We start from the raw sequence: 22,895 nt of genomic DNA, 5'->3' as shown, positions 1-22,895 counted from the left end.
AAACAATTTCTTTCCAACCCCTCTTGCGGTTAATGATCAAAAGGTGGTCACAGACAATGGGGAGAAAGTGCTGTCGTCTTTTAGAGGCCCCAGTGGTTTTATTTATAGTGGTGTCCAGGTGACTCCAGGACAATCCTGGAAGGTTCAGCCAGACTCTGAGGCTGAAATCTCCCTGGTTTGTGCGTTCAGCGGCATCAGAGGCTTAAAACCCCTCCGATTGAAGGTGAGAGGTCAAACCTGGGAATGGAAAGGTGGAAATTGGAAGACATTCTGAAATGTACAGAAAACACGACAGGCTCAGAATAGAGTTCACCAGAGCAAAAAATAAACAGAACAAATTGCTGCTAGACACTTCCTGTCTTCATCCACCCCTCTGTGAGAGTAAGGAATCACCTGGTTAAGTGATCTTCCAGATCCTCATGACTGAGGGTAAACAAGTCTGAGGAAGTGGTTACAAAGGAACAGAAGGCAACGGCGGGAATAGGGAGCAATTATTCCTCTTAGTTGAAGAGTCAGTTACGAGGGGACTCAAGTTAAAAGTGAGGGGTGGGAGGTTTAGGGGGAGATTTGAGGAAAAACCTTTTTACTCAGAGGATGATGAAGGTCTGGAATGCGCTGCCTGGGAGGGTGATGGAAGTGGGATGCCTCATATCGTTCAAAAAGTATCTGGATGAGCATTTGGCCCATCATAACATTCAGGGCTACGGGCCAAGTGCTGGCAAGCGGGGTTAGGTGGTCAGCTCAGGGCTTTTCATGCATCAGTGCAGACTTGATGGGCCGAAGGGCCTCTTCTGCACTGTAGTATTCTGTGAAAGTGAAGGAAAAGACAATGGAAAGCCTTCTTCTGAACCCCCAACCCAACCGCTCAACAACCTCTGCTTCCAGCACAAGGCACAAAGGGGCTGAATGGCCTCCTTCAGTATCTTATTGCTCCATGATTGGAATAGCCACCATTAAACAGAACCTACCGTAATCCGAATAAGTTGCTCCTCTTCATTGGTTGCATTTTTCCATAACAAGTCAACATTGATGTCGGAGACAGTTTTGAAGCCAACACTGCGTGTTCCTTTGCCTCTGTCTAACTGTACCTCCATGGTGTAACTGTATTTGTAGGTTTTCTCTGCTTTAAACCTGGGTCCACCATGTGGTGCTGGTTAGAAAAGAAATTAAAATTATAATAAATAAGATTCCCAGCCACATTGCACATGACCTGCTCTTAAAAGGGGTGATTCACCAAACTTGGCTTGGTTTCAGATCTGGGTCCCACTCTTGACACTTCCCTTTGAGGGCAGCACGGTGGCACAGCGGTTAGCACTGCTGCCCTCACAGTGCCAGGGACCTGGGGTTTGATTCCCAGCTTGGGTCACTGTGTGTGCAAAGTCTGCACGTTCTCTTTGTGGGTTTCCTCCGGGTGCTCCGGTTTCTCCCACAGTCCGAAAGACGCGCTGGTTAGATACATTGGCCGCGCTAAGTTCTCCCTCAATGTACCTGAACAGAGTGTGGTGGCGACTAGTTATTTCACAATAACTTCATTATACCAATAAACTTTATATATTTCATCATCTCATCAGGAGAACACCAGAGCTTGCTCCAGGAAACCAGAGAGATGACACTAAAGAGAGAAAGAACAAGTGGGAGAGATCAAAGTGAAAGCAAGCAGATTCTATCCTGTGCACCCACTTCTTTCTCAAACCCCTCCACTTGATTTGTCAAACTGTTCATCTAACATCTAGTCCCCGAGGGGCAGAAATCTCCTCCAACTAAATACTGGGTAGACCCAAGTTATTGTCTATTCCCTGACCATCGATCCCACACTTTTCCCTGGAGCCTTTCTGAAGCTGAGCCAGACTGTTCGCAAATTTAGCCTCCTGTTTGATTCTGGGCTGAAGTCCTGACCACGAGATCTGCTCCAATGCTAAAACCGCTTATCCCCTCCCCCTCCACCACCTGTAACAGCCTTTCTCTGCCCCTGCCTTGGTCTATCCACTGGGATTCTCATCCAATGCTTTTGTTACCTCCAGATTTGACAACAATTTCATTTCTGGATCAGCCTCCCATCGTCCAGTCTCTGTAAACCTGGGCTGATTGGATATCCTGCTGCCCACATCCTAATTCACACCAAGCTCCCTGCAGCTACCGTCACCTGTATTTGAGGATCCACACTGGCTCAGTCGGCAACACAATTTTAAAACATAGAACATAGAACACTACAGCACAAACAAGTTGCGCCAATCATATCCATACCTACCAGGCCATAGAACTATCCATAACCCCCAATCCCATTAAATCCCATACACTCATCCAGAAGTCTTTTAAAAGACCCATCGAGTTCATCTCCACCACCACTGACGGCAGCCGATTCCACTCACTCACCACCCTCTGAGTGAAAAACTTACCCCTAACATCTCCTCTGTACTTGCTCCCCAGCACCTTAAATCTGTGTCCTCTCGTAGTGACCATTTCAGCCCTGGGAAATAGCCTCCGAGAATCCACCCTATCTATTCCTCTCAACATTTTATAAACTTCTATCAGGTCGCCTCTCAACCTTTGTCTCTCCAGGGAGAAGAGTCCCAGCTCCCTCGACCTATCTTCATAAGGCATGCCTCCCAATCCAGGCAACATCCTTGTAAATCTCCTCTGCACCTTCTCAATAGCTTCCACATCCTTCCTGTAGTGAGGCGACCAGAACTGCGCACAGCTCACCCTTGCTTTCAAATCCCTTCAAGGTCTCACCTCTCCCGATCTCCGGAATCTCCTCCAGCTCCCAGATTCCAAGATCTCTGCGCTCCTCCAATTCTGGCCTCTTGAGCATCCTCGATTTTAATCGATCCAAAATTGGCAGCAGTGCCTTCAGTTAGCTGGGCCCTAAGCTCAGAAATTCCCTCCCTAAGCCTCGCTGCCCCATCTCCTCAAAACCAAACCCTTTGACCAAACTTTAGGTCACACGTCCTACAAGGTAAGTATTTTTTTAAACACAGAGAGTGGTGGGTGCCTGGAACTCACTGCCGGGGGAGGTAATGGAAGCAGATACGATAATGAGTTTTAAGGGGCGTCTGGACAAATACATGAATAGGACAGGAATGGAGCAATAGGGTCCCCGGAAGGGTAGGGGGTTTTAGTTAAGTTGGGCAACATGGTCAGTGCAGGCTTGGAGGGCTGAAGGGCCTGTTCCTGTGCTGTAATTTTCTTTGTTCTTTGCTCTCTGTTCTCTATGTGGCTCAATATTAAATCTCATTTGATGACAGCGCTTTGGACTATTAAAGCATGACAGCTGAATCGTGACAGAAGATGATCGTGCATACGTACAACGCAAAAAAAAACTTTTAAAACGTTAAAGTTGTAGACAGATACCTCTCGTTCCAATTCAGTTGGTATTTTGCCCCCTGCGTAAGTCGATTACACACAATATTTCCAGGCTGATTGGTTAAAATGAGATTCTCTACACGTAAATATTTCACCCATTGAATTAACGTTAAATGTGCTACATCAATGCAGGTTCATGTTGTTGTGCCGTGCACAAAGGTCAGGTGAATTCAACAGGTCAAAATTTATAGTGTAGGGAACCTTAGTTTGACCAATCAACCTGGGAATATTGTGTGTAACTTTTTTTTTGATTTATTATTGTCAAGTGTATTAACATACAGTGTTTAAAAGTCTTGTTTCTTGCGTACTATACAGACAAAGCATACTGTATATAGAGAAGAAAAGGACAGAGTGCAGAATGTAATGTTACAGTCACAGGTAGGATGTAGGGAAAGATCAACTTAATTATTAAATTGATTGGGAGGGAGAATAATCTGTCTATAATCAGAATTCGACTCACAGCTGGACCACAGAATCCCAGCTGTGGGTGAGGTTGGAGCGTTCTGGCCTATATCTTCAATGTACTAAAACTCTCGTGTGATTGTAACCAAAAGAGAAAATGCTGGAAAATCTCAGCAGGTCTGGCAGCATCTGTAGCTGCTCTGACAAAGGGTCGTCTAGACTCGAAACGTCAGCTCTTTTCTCTCCTTACAGACCTGCTGAGACTTTCCAGCATTTTCTCTTTTGGTTTCAGATTCCAGCAGTATTTTGCTTTCATTTAGTTTCTATTGTAATTCAGACATCACACTCCAACACCACAGTTTAGGATGCTTAATTATTGAAGATTGAGAGATGATCTAACTCACAGAAACCTTATAGTGCATAGAATGCCCATTGCACATTCTACCCAGACCCTATCTCCATAACCTCATAGATCTACCCTGTTAATTCCTCTAACTTACATATCTTGCAACAGTAAGGGGCAATTCAGCGTGGCTAACTTTAGACTGTGGGAGGAAACCAGAACACCTGGAGAAAACCCACATAGACATGGGGAGAACATACAAACTCCACACAGACAGTCACCCAAAGCTGGAATTGAAGCTGAGTTCCTGGCAGTGTGAGGTATTGTGGTGTTAAAGGTGATTAAATGCCAGGGGATATCCGCAAGATGAAAAGCTTCAGCAACTTGCCTCTCTCTTCAGAGATATTTAACTGCTGTATAACCAGGTGACTTCATTATCAAAAGGATAAGTTCTTTCGTTAACAAAGGACTAAGTTTATCAAATTAGGAAAAAAAAATTGCTGGAGCGTAATTTTAGATCCCCCAACAAAAAAAAAGGAAAAACATTTTCCAGATTATAGGGATCAGGAAGACTGAAGGAATCATAATCTAACTGGCTCATCAGGAGTCTGTTGAGATCAAGTCTGATACTAGTTTTACCCCAATGTGACATAAGACCCATCCTCTGTAAACTTTTCCCCCAATAACTGGTCTGTATTGATTCACAGACCGACACTGACTCCAGGTCCAGCAATCTGCTGAATTGAAAATTCCTCAACACTGTTTTTTAAATCCTCCCTCGCCTCACCTCTCCCCATGTTTGTAACCTCCTTCAGTCCTACAACCCTCTGATACATCTGCACTCCCTGAATTCCAGCCTCTGGTTTCCTATCCCTCCACCGCTGGCAGCCGTGCCTTTAGCTCCCTGGGCCCTTAAGGTCTGGAATTCCCTCCCTAAACCTCACCCCCCTCTCTCTCCTCCTTCACAATGTTCCTACTCTGGCCTCATTGATCTAATTTTTGATCACCCATCCCAGTATCTCTTCACGTGACTCAGTGTTACGTCTTGTTTGGTAACTCTGTGAAGAACCTTGGGACATTTTATTTCATTGTTTGGGTTTTGAGATGCAACATGTCCAATCTGGCTTGCCGTAGTCATGTCACTGCCAAGAGGTAAGGTTGCCATTTCTAATCATTTCAATAAAGCCTCTCACTGAGACACATAGAAGAACAGATTTTTTTTAAAGTTTATTTATTAGTCACAAGTAAGGCTTACATTAACAGTGCCAGGAAATTAGTGTGAACATCCCTTAGTCGCCATACCCTGGCGCCTGTTCAGGTACACCAAGGGAGACTTTAGCATGGTCAATGCACGTAAATCAGCACGTCTTTGGACTGTGGGAGGAAACTGGAGCACCTGGGGGAAACCCATGTAGACACGGGGAGAACGTGCAAACTCTACACAGGCAGTGACCCAAGCCGGGAATCAAACCTGGGTCCTGGCGCCGTGAGGCAGCAGTACTAACCACTGTTATAAGTTGTCCTTATATGTGAAACCTGCATTAAAGATGCTATATAAATGCAAGCTGTTGTTGTATTTTCAATATGCTTTCCCCCACCCCACAATTCCTGCAAAGATTCCATTTACAAATCCACACCTCACAGTTTTATTAATCAGCGTGTTGGGACACTGATCGCTGTAATCATCTTCACAATGTGAGCTGCGACTTTATATCCTTCCCTACATAGACATGACATAGAGAAGATCCACCTCTCTGTTATCTACTGATAACAGACCCAGTGCTGGGTCACTTATAGAATACAATAAGTATGACAAAGTGAAGTGTACATATCCATACTGATTGTATTAAAAGTGCACGATAAGTTAAAGTCTTCACAAACTCAACGGCACACTTAGCAGCTTATCAAAATCCGATGCTGTCACAATCTATAAAACTTGGTGCAAGGGTCAAACCCTTGTGAAGATTTGAGAGTTGGAAATCTGGGGGTGAAACTGAACAGCAGCGACCCAAGCCCATCCCCAGAAATCCTCGTGCATCAGTAGAGATGGTAAAGTGGAATCTTCAGATCTTACTGCCACGGGTGGAATTTATAAACTGCCACACCTTCATCCATGATACAACACATGGTCCCTGTTGATGTAGACAGGGACTAAGTAGAAAGGGTCAAAAGCTTCAAGTTTTTAGGTGTCCAGATCACCAACAACCTGTCCTGGTCCCCCATGCCGACACTATAGATAAGAAAGCCCCGCCAACGCCTCTACTTTCTCAGAAGACTAAGGAAATTTGACATCAACTATGACGCTCACCAACTTTTACAGATACACCATAGAAAGCATTCTTTATGATTGTGTCACAGCTTGGTATGGGCTCCTGCTCTGCCCAAGACCGCAAGGAATTACAAAAGGTCATGAATGTAGCCCAATCCATCACACAAACCAGCCTCCCATCCACTGACTCTGTCTACACTTCCCACTGCCTCGGCAAAGCAGCCAGTATAATTAAGGACCCCAAACACCCCGGACATTCTCTCTTCCACCAGGAAAAAAAAAACACAAAAATCTGAGGTCACTTACCAACTGGCTCAAGAACAGCTTCTTCCCTGCTGCTGTCAGACTTTTGAATGGACCTACCTCACATTAAGTTGATCTTTCTCTACACCCTCGCTATGACTGTAACACTACATTCTGCGCTCTCTCCTTTCCTTCTCTATGAATGGTATATTTTGCCTGTGTAGGACGCAAGAAACTATGCTTTTCACTGTGTGTTAATACGTGTGATGATAATAAATCAAATTAAATCAACACCCAATGGTTCAAAAATATTTCTCAAATTAAAAATATCAAATCCTAAATAAATTCAATCAACTGTTCTGTCTAGAACTGAGAGATTATTATCATCGGGAAAGGCCAAGGAGCTGAGATTCTTATCTCCAAATGGAAGAGGAGGTAAGATCTGGTTGGTAATAAGGATGAAGGGGTTTGACAGGGTGGATTTAGAGAAGATGGGTGGCATTTTCCTCAGGCCTGTTTCGCGGTGGCAAAGGTGGCCCACCATTGGCTGCCGGCAGCATCTTCCAATCCCACTGCTGTCAAAGGGGTTCCCATTCTATGCATCCCCTCCCCCGCCACCCCCACCGCTGGAAAACCCCCAGAGGGGGGTTCACCGACTAGGGGACCGAAAGATCTCGCTGGAAAAAAAAAGCTGGAAAATTCCAGCTGATGGTTCCGCTTCCCCATTGGGAGAGACCAAATTTAGATAGTCATCAATGAATCCAATGGGGAAATTCAGGAAAAACTTCTTCACCCAAAAAAGAGTGGGTGACACCCCTGACACCAAAAGGCAATTTAGCATGGCCAATCCACCTAACTCGCACATCTTTGGAGTGTGGGAGGAAACCGGGGCACCCGGAGAAACTCCACGTAGACACGGGGAGGACATGCAGACTCCACACAGACAGTGACCCAAGCCAGGGTCCCTGGCTCTGTGAGGCAGCAGTGCTAACCACTATGCAGCTAAAAGAAAGCCAGATGAAGACATTAGAAAGAGTGTGTGTGTGTGTGTGTGTGTGTGTGTGTGTGTGTGTGTGTGTGTGTGTGTGTATATATATATATATACATATATATATATATATATATATATATAGAGTAGGGTGAAACAGAAAGAAATGTCTTAGGGTTGGATCATAAGAAATAGTTGACCATTCGGCCCATCGAGCCTGCTCTACCATTCAATAATCTTACATCTGATCCGACTGTGGTGATATCTCCACTCTCCTACCTTGCCCCCTTAATGCTTGACCCTCACATCAATCCAAGATGTGGGGCTGGGAGGATACACAGATGGGGCTTAAAATATTATCATGGGCTAATTGGGTCAAGTGGGCTGTTTCTGCACTGCAAATTCTTTTTAATTCCACGGGGCTTAGTCTTTACAGCCCATCATTAAGAACCAACCTGTTAGGAGTTAATACAATAGTGCCCAAAGGTGTGCAGGTTAGGGGGAGTTAGTGAGGTAAATGTGTGGGCTTACGGGGATAGGGTTTGGGGTGGGCCTGGGTAAGATACTCTGTTGGACAGTCTGTGCAGGAAGGATGGGCCAAATGGCCTCTTTCTGCATCCTAAAAGCAGTTCCTTGTCTTTCCACACACACACACACACACACGCACGCGCGCACACACACACACACACACACACACACACACACACACACACACACACACACACACACTTTCTATCTCTTTATCTGGCTTTTCTGTAATTCTAGATTCCATGCGAGTCTGCATCTCCACAATTACAGCACAACATTGGCAGTCGGATTGGGGTCAATCTCCACCCACCCCTCCACCCCCCAACACAGGATTTACAATCTCAGCTGGGTTGCTCAGGGAAAAGATGGAGTTGCATTTACTGAATAAAATCCAATTTCCACAGCCAGGGAAACAAATGGGATCAAAAGGTTATGGGGAGAAAACAGGATTAGGCTGTTGAGTTGGACGATCAGCCATGATCGTGATGAATGGTGGAGCAGGCTCGAAGGGCCAAATGGCCTCATCCTGCTCCTATCTATCTAAGCTCAAGAGGCATGTCACTTATGCCATGCCCTTTAAAGCGATTATATTCACACCAAAGCTCTGAAGAAGAGGCTTGAAACATTAACTCTGGCCAGACCTGCTGAGTCTTTCCAGCGCTTTTCCGTTCTTGGTCAGGATTCTCCAGTGTTGTACACCCTGCCACCGAGAACAGAGAATTTGACACTCAGCCAAAACTCCATTCACTGCAGCGGGACTGGAGAATCCCAGCCAAGGGTGAGGTCAGAGAATCCGACTTTTATTTCCAGCTTTCGGTGATCTGCTTTTATATTTTATTGCAGGTACGTTGGTGGGTGTCTGACTGGGGGCGGTGTGTGGTGAGAGAATGAAGAAAATGAAACCGGAGAACTATTTATTTGAAGTACAATCCTTCAAAGACTAAACTGTGAAAAAACAGTCCAATTGATAGATAATGCACCTGTATATTCACAGCACAGGAGATCCTGAGTAGGGCGACACATAAAAATATAAGAACTAGGAGCAGGAGTGGGCCATTTGGCCCCTCGAGCCTGCTCCGCCATTCAATAAAATCATGGCTGATCTTTTCGTGGACTCAGCTCCACTTACCCACCCGATCGTCATAACCCTTAATTCCTTTACTGTTCAAAAATGTATTTATCCTTGCCTTAAAAAAAAGGTAGCCTCAACTGCTTTGGTTTCCTCCAAAGATGTGCGGGTTAGTTGATTGACCATGCTAAATTGACCCTCGTGTCAGGGGGATTAAACAGGTGAGGTTACGGGGATAGGGGCCTGGGTGGGATTGTAATCGGTGCTGACTCGATGGGCTGAATGGCCTCCGTCCATACTGCAGGGATTCTATGATCTAATGATGACAACTAAACAAGGGGTCTGCTGCTATGGTCCAGGCTGTAACCTCAGTATAACACTACCTTCTTCCAATCCTTTCCAAAACTCTCAAACAGGGTAAATAGAAGAACCAGTGGTGTGATTTGATTTAACACTGCCAGTTGTGATATCCAGAGTGCACTGTTTGAAAAGGGCATTGGAAGCAGATTCAATAATAACTTTCAAAAGGAGATACATTTGAAATGGAACACGGATGAACTGAATTGCTCAGCTGTCTTACACTAGGTTTTCAGTTTGGTTATCATGTTAAATGCCTGGATAGGAATATCCTACCTCCAATTTTAATTGTCTGCAATTTGTGATGCATTGCTATTCTTTGTGTAGACAAAACAACTTTTTCATGTTCCCATTGGCTCCTACTTCTTAAATGAATCAATCAGAAGAGAAAGATTTTAAGATGGAAAGAGCCCAAACTGAAGGTTCTTCTTCCTGCGTAAATCATCTTGAATTCCAGATTACATTACAGCACGGAAACAGACTCTACAGCTCATCTGTTCCACCTGAGCTTCCTCCAACCCCACTTCAACTCAACCAGTCAGCATAACCTGTCATTCCTTCCAACCTCATGCACTCATCAGCTTCTCCTGAAATGTATCTATCCTATCCATCTCAACTACACTTGATGATCCTGAGTCCCCACCATTCTCTCGAGTGAAAAGGTTTCCCTTGAATGTCATGTTGGATTTATTGATTTCATCTCCAGCTTCAGCACCCAATGAGTATCTCTCCAAACTAGGAGAGCAAAGAGTGAAATATTCGGCACAACCAGCCAACTGTTGGACTTAAATGAACTGATTTTTGTTTCTGCAGCTTGCCTCGTTCATTGTTGAAGACAGGTAAAGGATACAAAATGAGATAATAAACACCCCCAGAATAAATGCTGCAAAAGTACAAACAATTGTGAACTCAAATGAGATACAGAAAAAAAAAATAAAAGACACCAAGAAAGCAGGAGCATGGTCGTGGACTCACCTTTTGCAGAAGTTGAAAAGGAGACGGCCGTTAGGATTAACAGCACCCAAAGTGTTGACATTTTTCAGCTCAGCCAAGCGTCCCCTGACAGGAGGGATTGGAAATGGCAGCAAACCCGGACAGGAGGAAGAGGGAGAGACGAGGAAAATAAAGTCAGCTCTGGGAGAAGAAGGCCACTGAACAGAAAGAGAGTCAGGGCACAAGCTTTAACATTTATCTATGTGTAACAGAGGTCAGATTCCAAACTCCACACAATGGTTCTAGGCCCCCAGGTTAAATATTAATCAGTTGTGATTTGATTTGGAATCAGCTGGGCCAAAAGCAATCCAGGTTCTCCGTTCACCTGAGCCAAAAGGCGGATGGCATCTCACATCCACTCAAACTGACAAATCAGCATTTGCAAAGCTTTTGTTATCCCCTCCCATGCGACACTCTGCCCCTTTCACTCAACTTAAAAAGTGGTGAAAATTGATGCCAAAAGCCTCTTTTTAAAAAAGGGTCAGGAAAGGCATCCGTGTCGGTGAAATCCTGAGACACACAGGAAGCTCCCAAGTTTAATCTTACATTCCACCCTCATCCTGAGCTCACTGACCTCACTCAGGACTTGGGATGGCCGAGATCAAGTCAGATACAACTGAGCACGTGTGAAAAGGCTTCTGTTTATACAACACCTTTCACTACTTCTGTCTACATTTCCCGCTGCCTCAGGAAAAGCAGTCAGCATAATCAAAGACCCCACGCACGCCGGACATTCTCTCTTCCATCTTCTTCTGTTGGGAAAAAAAGATACAAAAGTCTGAGATCACACAGCAGCCAACTCAAGGACAGCTTCTTAGAACCACAGAACCCCTATAGGGCAGAAGGAGGCCATTCGGCCCATTGAGTTTGCACCAACCACAATCCCATCCAAACCCTATCCCCATAATCCCATATATTTATCCTGTTCAGCCCCCTGATGCTAATTCAGTGTAGCATGGCCAACCTAATCTGGAGCACCTGGAAGAAACCCACACAGTCACGGGGAGAATGTGCAAACTGCACACAGACAGTGACATGAGGCCAGAATTGAATCTGGGGTCCCTGGCACTGTGAGGCAGCAGTACTAACCACTGTCACACCATTTTTCCCTGAATGGACCTACCTCATATTAAGTTGATCTTTCGCAACACCTTGGCTATGACTGTAACACTACACTCTGCACTCTCTCCTTCTCCATGAATGGTATGCTTTGTATAGCGCGCAAGAAACAATACTTTTCACTGTATACTAATACATATGGCAGTAATAAATCAAATCTTAAGAAATTGAAAATTTCTGTACAGCCCAATTAAATGCTTCTGAAATGTAGCGCAGTTGTAATGTAGGAAGCACAGCGGCCAATGGGATAAACTGTTTTAATGATGCTGGATAAATTCTGGTCGCTATACTAGGTGCCATGGGTCAACCTGAGCAGGGAGATAGGGACCTCACACAACACCTCTAATAGTTCCTGAGCACCGCACCGGGAGTACCAGCCTGTTTATTGTGCTCAGTTCACTGGAGTGAATCTTGGACACGCAACATTCTGATTGTGACCACCAACTGAGCCATGGCGGAGACACCAAATAGAATCATAGAACCCTACAGTGCAGAAAGAGGCCCTTTGGCCCATTGAGACTGCACCGAACACGATCGCACCCGGGCCCTGCCCCCATAGGAAATGGAAACAGGACCCATCTAGATTGTGAACCAGCCCCCTCCCAGCAATCACATGGATGCTGCCCACTCTAGTGGGGTACAAGAGGGCAGCAACCCACTGGCAAAACTCACTTGAGTCAGCTGAAAATTCCCCACGTTTAATAGTCCTGACAAAGCAATCCAACGGCATTGGCCTGAGTCGCTCACAACAATCTGGTCTCTGGGACACTGGGAGAGTTTGCTTCTAAAAGCACAAAGAGACTGAATTACCAGCAAGCCCATGGTGTAAGAGGAAAATCAGCCGTCAGCCTAAACAGGTCACCCATTGCTCCAATGCAAAACCGTCCCACTGCAGGTTACACTTCTGTTGGGAAGACTCGGGGAGAATAATCAATGGAACCGTGTCCTTAAATAGTTAGAAGTCTCACAACACCTGGTTAAAGTCCAACAGGTTTATTTGGTAGCAAAAGCCACTGGCTACCAAATAAGCCAGTTGGACTTTAACCTGGTGTTGTGAGACTTCTTACTGTGTTTACCCCAGTCCAACGCCGGCACCTCCACATTTTAAATAGGTTCACAGAATCGTTAAAGTGGAGGAGGCCATTCAGCCCATCATGTTTTCATCAGCTCTTCAATTCACGGTGTCATTCTCTCTCTTTCTCCCAGTAACCCTGCACATCCTTCCTTTTCTGATAAGTCTAATTTCCTTATGAATGCCTCGATGGAACCGATCTCCACTGCACTCACAAGCAGCACATTCCAGGCTTTAGCCACTCGCTGTGTGAAATGGTTTTCTCTTGTTTCCCTTTTGCTTCTTTTGCCAATTATTCTAAATTTGTGCCCTCTCATTCTCGATCCTTTCACGAGTGGAAACAACTTCTCCCTAAACTCTGTCCCAGACTCCCCACGATTTTGAATATCAAATCTCCTCCCAACCTTCATTCCTCCAAAGGGAAACCGTTCCAACTTCTCCAATCGATCCTCATAACTGAAGCTCCTCAACCTTGGAACCATCCTCATCAATCTTTTCTGCACTTAAAATAGGCTGGGAGTCACTGAGCTAACACATGCTGGCTGTTGTAGACAGCCTGTTCATATTTCAAATGTAAATGGGTTCCAGTGTCACTGATTACCTGGTGATTGATGATGTGATGATCAAGTGGAGTTGGACGTACATTAGGAATGGCCTTAAGAGGAATAAATTTCAACACGTGGTGGCGTGCACTCCAAAAGACTGGAGATAATTGCCACCTTTTCTAACTATCTTGTTACTGAGTGGCGCTGGTTCTTTTACTTGAGGTCTCTGCCCGAAGGCAAGTCTAACCAACAATCCCGCCATGGGTAGGGCAATGAGGCAGGTCCCAGTTTTTCTTTTTATTCATTCGTGGGACATGGGTGTCACTGGTTGGCCAGCATTTATTGCCCAACACTAGTCATCCTCGAATTGAGTGGCTTGCTAGGCCATTTCAGAGGGCAGTTGAGTGTCAACCACATTGCTGTGGCTCTGGAGTCACATATAGGCCAGGCCAGGCAACGATAGCAGACTTTCTTCCCTAAAAGTCATCAGTGAACCAGATGGGTTTTTCCGACAATGGTTTCACAGTCATCAGTAGATTCTTAATTCCAGATTTTTTTTAAAAATTGAATTCAAATTCCACCATCTGCCGTGGCGGGACTTGAACCTGGGTCCCCAGAACATTAGCTGAGTTTCTGGATTAGTGGTCTAGTGATAATATCACTAGGCCATCACCTTCCCAAATTCATCCCAGCCACAACAGGGATTGAACCCCATGCTGTTGGCGCCAATCTGATCCATACCCGCCATCCAGTTAACTGAACCAACCAGACTTCCAAGGAATCCGAGTTGCTTTGGCAATATCCCTTTCTGGTGTAGTCTGGAGCTACGGATAGGTGATTGCAGAGGTTTCAATTTCTTTCCACCTCACGGCTGACCGGGAATCTCTCCCACTCTTACTGCCCGGCTACACGTTGGAAGGATTTTACAAGTTGAAACTAAACCTACGTGACGTTGTTATGAACACATATTCCTTGGCCACTAGGTCCTGGAGCGGGACTTGAACCCAGAGCTTCTGGCTCAAAGTCAGGGATGTTACCAATTGCCCCACAAGATCACCCACAACTGATTCTACCCGATCATTAATATTGCTGACTACAACCACATCGAAACGGCCACTTTGAAATTTCCTGTTGCAAGTGTCGCCATGTGTCCATCCAAATATTGATGGGCCAATTAAAACACATAGAATCCCTACAGTGTAGAAAGAGGCTATATAGCCCATCCAAACGGCACCAACTCTCTGACAGAGCATCTTATCCAGGCCCTCTCCCTCCCCCATCCCTGTGAATGTGCAAACTCCACACAGACAGTGACCACCCAAGGCCAGAAATGAACCCGGATCCCTGGCGTTGCGAGGCAGCAGTACTAACCCAAAATTTTTCCGAAATGGAGCTTTAAACTAAATGGAAAAATAAGAAGGTAAATATAACTTTGCACATTTAGGGTGGCTAATCCATCTAACTGACACATCTTTAGACACCAAGGGGCAATTTAGCATGGCCAATCCACCTACCCTGCACTTACCTACCCTATACCTTTGGACACTTGGGGCCAGATTTTACCATTTTCATTTGAAGTGCTGAATCTGGGCGCAATTCAGATCCAATTTGATTGGATCCAACAGATCCAATCTGTTCTCAAGCGCCTTCATACCGCACTCAGCCTGAAAAAAAATGAGGGGTCAGAATCGCACTGTGGGCAGAGCTTATTAACTCACCCAGAACGACTGGAGCTCTGAACCGTGTCCCTGATGCTGAGAGACAGCAATGCTAACCTCCACAATCCAGCTTATTTTAAAATTTTCCTACAATGAAGCTGTAAACTAATGGAAAAATAATCTGGACTCCAATATGGGAATTAATTTTCCATTCTCTATTTCCCTCCATAGCCATTATTTATGTGCAATCCCATCAGAGAAAAATTCTTAATAAAAGCAGAAAGTACAAAAAAAAAACACATCAGTGCTGGCAGCCTCTGTGGAGAGAGAAACAGAGTTAACGTTGCGAACATCAATAGGACTTCCTTAGAACCCAGAGATACTGCCCACTGCACCACAAGATCTCCCTCCCACCTTACACTGCTTTTGACCTGAGTAATTACGCATTTGCCTCAAGGCCAAAGGATCTTTGCGAAACTGAAAATGTGGATCATAAAATATGAACATTGGATTTTGCACAGTGCACTTTGAACTATGATATGTAGGGATTCAATTTCCTTGTCTGAAGGTCAGCCGTCTTTGGAGTTGAGAATCACCCAGATTCCTTTATACTGAAAACAAAATCCTCACAAGTTTTGTTGATGATTTTAGCAAAGTTATCAACCTAAGAATTTCTTTGCGTAAACAAGTAATTTTCCTTTATGAACTCACTTAATCATCCCAGTGAACAACTTTGTGTCAACCTCAGAGTTAATTTTCTGACAGTTTGAGATTCTCACCTGTGAAGGGTGCACATTGGAATTTTAATTGTACTCTGTTCACCATTTCCTGACCTATTATTTCCAACTCAATTAGAGTCAGAGAGGTTTACAGCATAGAAACAGGCCCTTCAGCCCAACTTGTCCATACTGCCCCAGTTTTACCACTAAGCTAAGTTTCACCACCAAGTGCCCATGTTTGGCCCATATCCTACTGCACCAATCTTACTCATGTAACTATCTAAATGCTTTTTCAAAAGACACAATTGTACCCACCTCTACTACTGCCTCTGGCAGCTTGTTCCAGACACTTGCCACCCAGTGTGTGAAAAATTTGCCCCTCTGGACCCTTTTGTATCTCTCCCCTCTCACCTTAAACTTATACCCTCTAGTTTTAGGCTCCCTCATCTTCGGGAAAAGATGTTGACCATCTAGCTGATCTATACCCCTCATTATTTTACAGACCTCTATAAGATCAACCGTAAGCCTCCTACGCTCTAGGGAGGAAAGTCTCAGACTATTCAGCCTTTCCTTATAACTCAAACCATCAAGTCCCAGTAACAGCCCAGTAAATCTTCTTTGCACTCTTTCTGGTTTAATAATATCCTTTCTACAATAGAGTGACTAGAACTTACACAGTATTCCAAGTGTGGCCTTAAAGATAAAAAGTTAAAGTTAATTTATTAGTCACAAGTAGGCTTACATTAACGCTGCAATAAAGTTACTGTGAAAATCCCCTACTCGCCACAGTCCGGCACCTGTTTGGGTCATTGCACTTCACAATGCCTGTTCAGGTCTTTCAGAACGTGGGAGGAAACCCACGCAGATACAGGGAGAACGTGCAAACTCCACATAGACAGTGACCCAAGCCGGGAATCAAACCCAGGTCCCTGGCACTGTGAAGCAGCAGTGTTAACTACGGTGCCACCATGCTGCCCTGTCTTGTACAATTTCAACAAAATGTCCCAAATCCCATATTCAATGAAATATGACCAATGAAACCAAGCGTGCCGAATGCCTTCTTCACCACTCTGTCCACCTCTGTCACTTTCAAGGAGCTAGGAACCTGTAATCTCCTGGATTTCTTTGTTTTATAACTCTCCGTAACGGCCTGCCATTAACTGAGTAAGTTCTGCCCTGGTTCGATTTATCAAAATACATCACCTCTTATCAAAATTAAATTCCATCTGCCTTTCATCAACCCACTGGCCCAAATGATTAAGATCCCATTGCAATCCGAGGTAACCTTCGTCACTGTCCACTATGCCACCAATCTTGGTGTCATCTGCAAACTTACTAACCACATCTCCTAAATTCTCATCCAAATCATTAATATAAATGACAAATAACAGTGGATCCAGCACCAATCCCTGAGGCACACTGCTGGTCACAGGCCTCCAGTTTGAAAAACAACCCTCTACAACCACCCTCTGGCTTCTGTCAAGAAGCCAATTTTGTATCCATTTAGATACCTCACCCTGGATCCTGTGAGATTTAACTGCAACAACCTACCATGCAGTACCTTATCAAAAGCCTTGCTAAAGTCCATGTAGACAACACCAACTGGACTGCCCTCTTCTACCTTCTTGGTTATCCCTTCAAAAAAAAAACATCTTTTCTTTTTTTCTTCCCCCTGCTGCTGCCTCGTCTGGTTCAGGAACTCCCTGCCCTCCCAACCTCCCCTCTTCTTCTGTTGCTGCCCCCACCACGGCGGCCCACCGGGGTTCAACATCTGGTCACTGCAACCACCCTAGCACCCGGCCACACCCACTGGAGAGAGAGGGAGGCCTTGCGGCAACTCCATCTCCCCTGTCCCTCGGCACAGCAGTTTATCCACAACTGTGTTACCCATAATCAAAAACAAAACTCAGCAGGTCTGGCAGAGCCTGTGGAGAGAGAAACAAAGTTAACGGCTGGAATTTTACCGGCTCATCTGCCCAGGAATTGGGGCGGGCAAGGCTCACAGAACGGAATTCTCTGTTGGCCTCCAGCAGGATCTTATGAGCCTTGCCCGAGCGAGGTCATAATATCCCAGCCAATGTTTTGGGTCAGTGATGTTGCATAAGCTCTGACAAAGGGTCATCCAGACTCGAAACGTTGGCTCTGTTCTCTCTCCACAGACAGAGAGTCAGACCTGCCGAGATTTTCCAGCGTTTTCTGTTTTTGTGACCTAACATCAGAACCGGGCAAAGTTAGAAATGTGACAGAGCTTAAAGAAGTGAATGGGGGTCAGGTAAAGAACATAAGGGAAGGTCCGTGTGATCGACTAGAAGACAGAAAGCTTAAATGACAAGAGTTGAGGGGCCATATACCAACCAACTCAAGAACAACTTCTTCTCTGCTGCTTTCAGATTTTTGAATGGACCTATCTTATATCAAGTTGACCCTTCTCAACACCCTAGCTGTGACTGTAACACTACGCTCTGTGCTTCTCCTTTCCTTCTCTATGAACGGTATGCTTTGTCTGTTTGCTGCGTAAGAAACAACACTTCTCACTGTATACCAATATATTTGACAATAATAAATCAAATCAAACGATGTTTTACTAGAGACGCTACTCAAATGCAAATTATAGATTCCCAAAAATTTTATTGTGCTGCAGCTGCCCTGTTACAGAATCAAACAGATAATCTTTCACACCTCGGCCTCTAACTCCCTCTAGGGACACAAAGAGGATGAACCAACAAGAAGTTATTTGAACTACAGAAACTTACTGCCCAAAACTCAGACTGACAGAGCACAGAGAAAAAAAATCTAGGCCAGAAATGTTTAATTGAAAGAAGTCTCACAACACCAGGTTGTTGGACAGGTTGGTTTATTTGGTATCACAAGCTTTCGGAGCTCTGCTCCTTCATCGGGCAAGTGTATAGGACTTTAGCCTGGTGTTGAGAGATTTCTTTCTGTGCCCACCCCAGTCTAATGCCGGCATCTCCACATCATGCTGTAATATTTGAGCTATCACCGCATCCCAAAGTATAAAGCTGGATATTACTGAGGCAGCATTGTCTCGATTAGTATAAAACTGAGGCCAACATTCCTCGACACTGCCCTTGGCGCTTTCTTCCAGGTGAGATGTTAAACTGAGGCCGTATGCACCCTCTCAAGTAAAGATAAAAGATCTCATGGTTTTACTTCAAAGTAAGAAGTCTCACAACACCAGGTTAAAGTCCAACAGATTTAGTTGGAATCACGAGCTTTTGGAGTGCTCCGAAAGCTTATGCTACCAAATAAACCTGTTGAACTTTAACCTGGTGTTGAGAGACTTCTTACTGTGTCCACCCCAGTCCAACACCAGCATCTCCACATCGTGAATCTAATGGAGTAGACTCTGACTGGAGTGAGCGCCCTGGGTGCAAATGTTCTGACTGAATCCAGCACAGCTTCCTGAAGGTAGCGCTTACATTTAGTACAACGCACTGACACAAAGCCGGATTTTTGCCAATGACATTGATGAGTCCAAAAGAACCCAAGGCAGGATGGATATCGACGATAACGTGCTTACGAAGATTCTGCCGTGATTTAACAGCATTGCTACTCAGTGCCGCCAACAAGTTTTACATTAAACATACATTTTAATTTTGAATAATAACTTGTGATTTGAAGAATTCTTATGACATGGGAGGGTCACCTCAGATGCATAAAGGCTATGGGGGGAGGGGGGGGTTGGGAATGAGGGTGGGGTAGTGATAATGTCAAGGAATTAGCAAGTCTCACAACACCAGGTTTAAAAGTCCAACCAGTTTATTTGATAGTAATCCCACAAGCTTTTGGAAATGGTGTCCCTTTGTCAGGTGTGTGGAAGGTTCTGGTCAGAGAAGGGTATATAAAAAGACACACAGTTTACAGAATACTGATTAGAATGCGAGTCTTTGCAGCTAACCTGCTATTCAAGTCTTAAAGATGCAGACAATGTGAGTGGAACTTGGCCAGTATCAAGTTCCGCACACGAGGACAGCCTCAACCAGGAACTGGGGTTCATGTCACACTGTCTGTAACCCCCATGACTTGCAACATCTCACTTACTGTCCTGTCTGGAACCAATACACATCTCTTTAACCTATGCTTAATGCTATCTCCACTCACACTCTCCTTTCCTTCTCTATGAACAGTATGTTTTGTCTGTATAGCATGCAAGAAACAATATTTTTCACTGTACGTTAATACATGCGACAACAATAAATCAAATCAACAAAATTAAATAGAGATCGCTCCGTCAGTATTTAAATTACAATTATGAGTCATATAAACTCTTACAAAGCACAATATTATCAGGATTTCACTGCTGGGATACCAGTGGAAGAAGACAAGCAGAAACTCAGCTAAGTTTCTACAGGAAACATTTTCTCAACTTTGAAAGCATCAAAACTATTCTTTAGAAAGATTCCCTGGTGGACGGAATGCTGCTCAAACAAAATAAAAACAGATTTAGCCCCAAGTATTAGTGGGAGCCTTTTCTAATTTTCTGCTGTGAATTTGGTCGGAGACTGGGATCAGAGGCAATAGTGACCCTCATTTTCCTCTGCTGAAACAGTGCCAGAATGAGATCAAGACTGTCCCAGCAGACATTCAGAATTATTTTTTTAAAAAAAACAACAAAAGCTAAGAATGAGGGCCTTTAATGATCTCAGGGCATCCAAAAGCATTTACCAGCCAATTAAATATAAAACCATTGGAGTATCTGAAACAGTGGCACAGTGGTTAGCACTGCTGCCTCACAGCGCCGGGGACCCGGGTTCAAGTCCTGGCTCGGGTCACTGTCTGTGTGGAGTCTGCACATTCTCCCCATGTCTGCAAGGGTTTCCTCCCACACTCCAAAAACGTGCAGGTTAGGTTGATTGGCCATGCTAAATTGACCCGAGTGTCAGGAAGACTAGCAGGGTAAATACGTGGGGTTACGGGAATAGGGCCTGGGTGGGATTGTGGTCAGTGCAGACTCGAAGGGCTGAATGGCCTCCTCCTGCAGATATTCTACGAGGACGGCCAATTTGTGCATAGCAAGCTCCCACAGCTCGGAACGTAATAACTAATGGGCAGACAATCTGTTTTAGATAATAAAAACAGAAGATGTCCCTAACACTGAGCAGGTCAGGCAGCATCTGTGGAGGGAGAAAGACAGTGAACGTTTCAAGTCAAGGCCTTTCAGTGCAACCTGAAATGTGAACTCAGTTTCTCTCTCTGCACCTGCTGCCTGACAGCTTGAGTATTTCTACCACTTCGGTTTTTATCTCAGACTTCCAGCGGCTGCAGTATTTTGCTTTCGTCATTTATTTTTTTCCCCCAGCCAGGACACCAGGGGTTAACTCCCCGGCTCTCCTTCATAAGAGTGGCAGGGGATCTGTCACATCTACCCAACAAGGACAGATGGGGTGCCTTTATTTGAAAGCTTTCACAGACCTTGAGTCACAGCAAGCCCTCTTTAGTGCAGCACCGCAGATAGTGTAGAATGCAGTGAAACACAGGGCAGTTAAACGAGCTCTCGATGCAGGGGTCTGTACATCAAACCTAATGTCACATCCTACCTTCAGAGCCAACACCGATTCTTCTGCAGAGATATCCAACCACGTGTGTGCGAGAATACCGGGCAATGGCCTCCCCGTACACAGCTTAGCCCACACCGCATCTTTCCAGCAGCCCTCTTCACCCCCATCTGAGCTCTTTGCAAAAGGATTGCCATTGGAAAGCAGGCTGGTGTTCATAACTGCACCACAAACAAATTAAAGAACCATTGGCTCTGAGGCTTACTAAAAGCAGCGTAACAAAAGAACACTAAAATATTACTCCCACGATGCCGGCGTTGGACTGGGGTGGGCACAGTAAGAAGTCTCACGACACCAGGTTAAAGATTTATTTGGCATCGCGAGCTTTCGGAGCACTGCTCCTTCATCAGATTCAGCTGCTCCTGATTCCAAATAAACCTGTTGGATTTTAATCTGGTATGACGAGACTTCTTATTATCATAACAGGGACTTAACGTGGCCTCAAACCTGGGGCACAAAACTCCCTTTTTTTTCCCCCAATTAAATAATACCAACCATGCCTAATTTCCAAAGTGGTGTCTGTATCTTCAGTCACCTGGGTCTAAAGCTCTGGAATTCCCTCCCTAAACCTCACCACCTCTCTGTTCTCCTTCGGACACCTGTCCTAATATCTTGTTATGTGGCACAGTGTTTGATAATCGCTTGCGAAGAACCTGGTAATGTTTTATTACTTTCTATTAAGTGGCTGTTATCACATACTATTTAGCACCTAAGCAAGCCTCAATGTCCATACTCTGATTTCACTCGCTGTCTGTATATAAATAAAAAAGGGGCAAAAAGATCTGCAGAGGGTATTATTTGATACGGCAATGGAGTGTTTGAGGCCTGGCTGGCACAGAGGAACCAGTCAGTCTGTTCCCACGTATCTTCCCCAGTCCAATTTTAAATCTCTCCGCAGCAGCGGCACTCCCCCCTCCCCCTTAAAACCCACCTTTCTGAGCAGCTTCCTGGAAAGGCGCTCCCAATCATTCTTTCCGTTGGCTTCCCGCCCATCTTCCCCGTGTCTGTAAGATATCTCGGACCGCCTTTGCCAGTTCAAGTACTTTGCGAGCCCGAGCTGACGCCATTTCAAGAAGTCAGGAGAACTTAGAAAACTTCCACTGTCGTGTTAAGTTTGTGAATTTTCTCTCATCATTTGCTGCTGTTCGGGGATGGGGGGAGGAGAGACAGATGAAATGGGAATGGTATTAAACAGGAAGGATAAATGACTGATTATTAAATAGGACCAGATGTGCCACTGGAGAGGCTGGGTACTGACAGCACTGAACAGGGAAGGTTAAATACAGCAGAGGGTATAGTGTGGACAGTCATGGGAGGAGGGGGGCTGTTCAGACTGATTACAATAGACGGTACAGGCAGGGTAAAGGGCTCGCCCATGGCGATTGTAACAGAGGGGTTGGCCAGGGCAGAGGAGGGGGTCATTGTGTTGCCAGGGGAGGTGACTGTCAGGGCAGCCACAGGCAGAGAGCGGTTCAGGGCAGCCTCAGGAGAAGAAGGTGTTTTCAGCGGAATCACAGAAGATGGGTTAGTTAGCGTAGAGACTGGACCAGGGCCGGGGACGGTCACTCTCGTGGGGGAATTAGTTGGGCCAGAATCACGGGGGGAGCCGCTGAGGGGAGCTACAGAATTGAATCTGGTCAGGTTGATTATA

The 22,895-nt window shown here is 45.1% G+C and overlaps 1 protein-coding gene across 1 annotated transcript in view; it reads right to left on the bottom strand.

Moving 5' to 3' along the window:
- The window catches only part of mttp (microsomal triglyceride transfer protein), a 50,872-nt gene extending 40,188 nt beyond the window's left edge, over nt 1–10,684 (bottom strand). Inside the window, exons 1-2 of the mRNA XM_080200290.1 lie at nt 10,538–10,684; nt 969–1,150 (exon numbers count right to left, since the gene is read on the bottom strand). Coding sequence (XP_080056416.1) covers nt 969–1,150; nt 10,538–10,598 — 243 coding nt within the window. The 5' untranslated portion in view covers nt 10,599–10,684. The remainder of the gene's footprint in view (nt 1–968; nt 1,151–10,537) is intronic.
- Between the last annotated feature and the right edge of the window lie 12,211 nt (nt 10,685–22,895).

Source organism: Carcharhinus amblyrhynchos, chromosome 1 (genome assembly GCF_965287045.1).
Source record: "Carcharhinus amblyrhynchos chromosome 1, sCarAmb.v2.hapA, whole genome shotgun sequence".
NCBI classification, from domain to species: domain Eukaryota; kingdom Metazoa; phylum Chordata; class Chondrichthyes; order Carcharhiniformes; family Carcharhinidae; genus Carcharhinus; species Carcharhinus amblyrhynchos.
The sequence above is the reverse complement of the archived record's forward strand: the minus strand, read 5'-3'. Positions and strand labels throughout refer to the sequence as shown.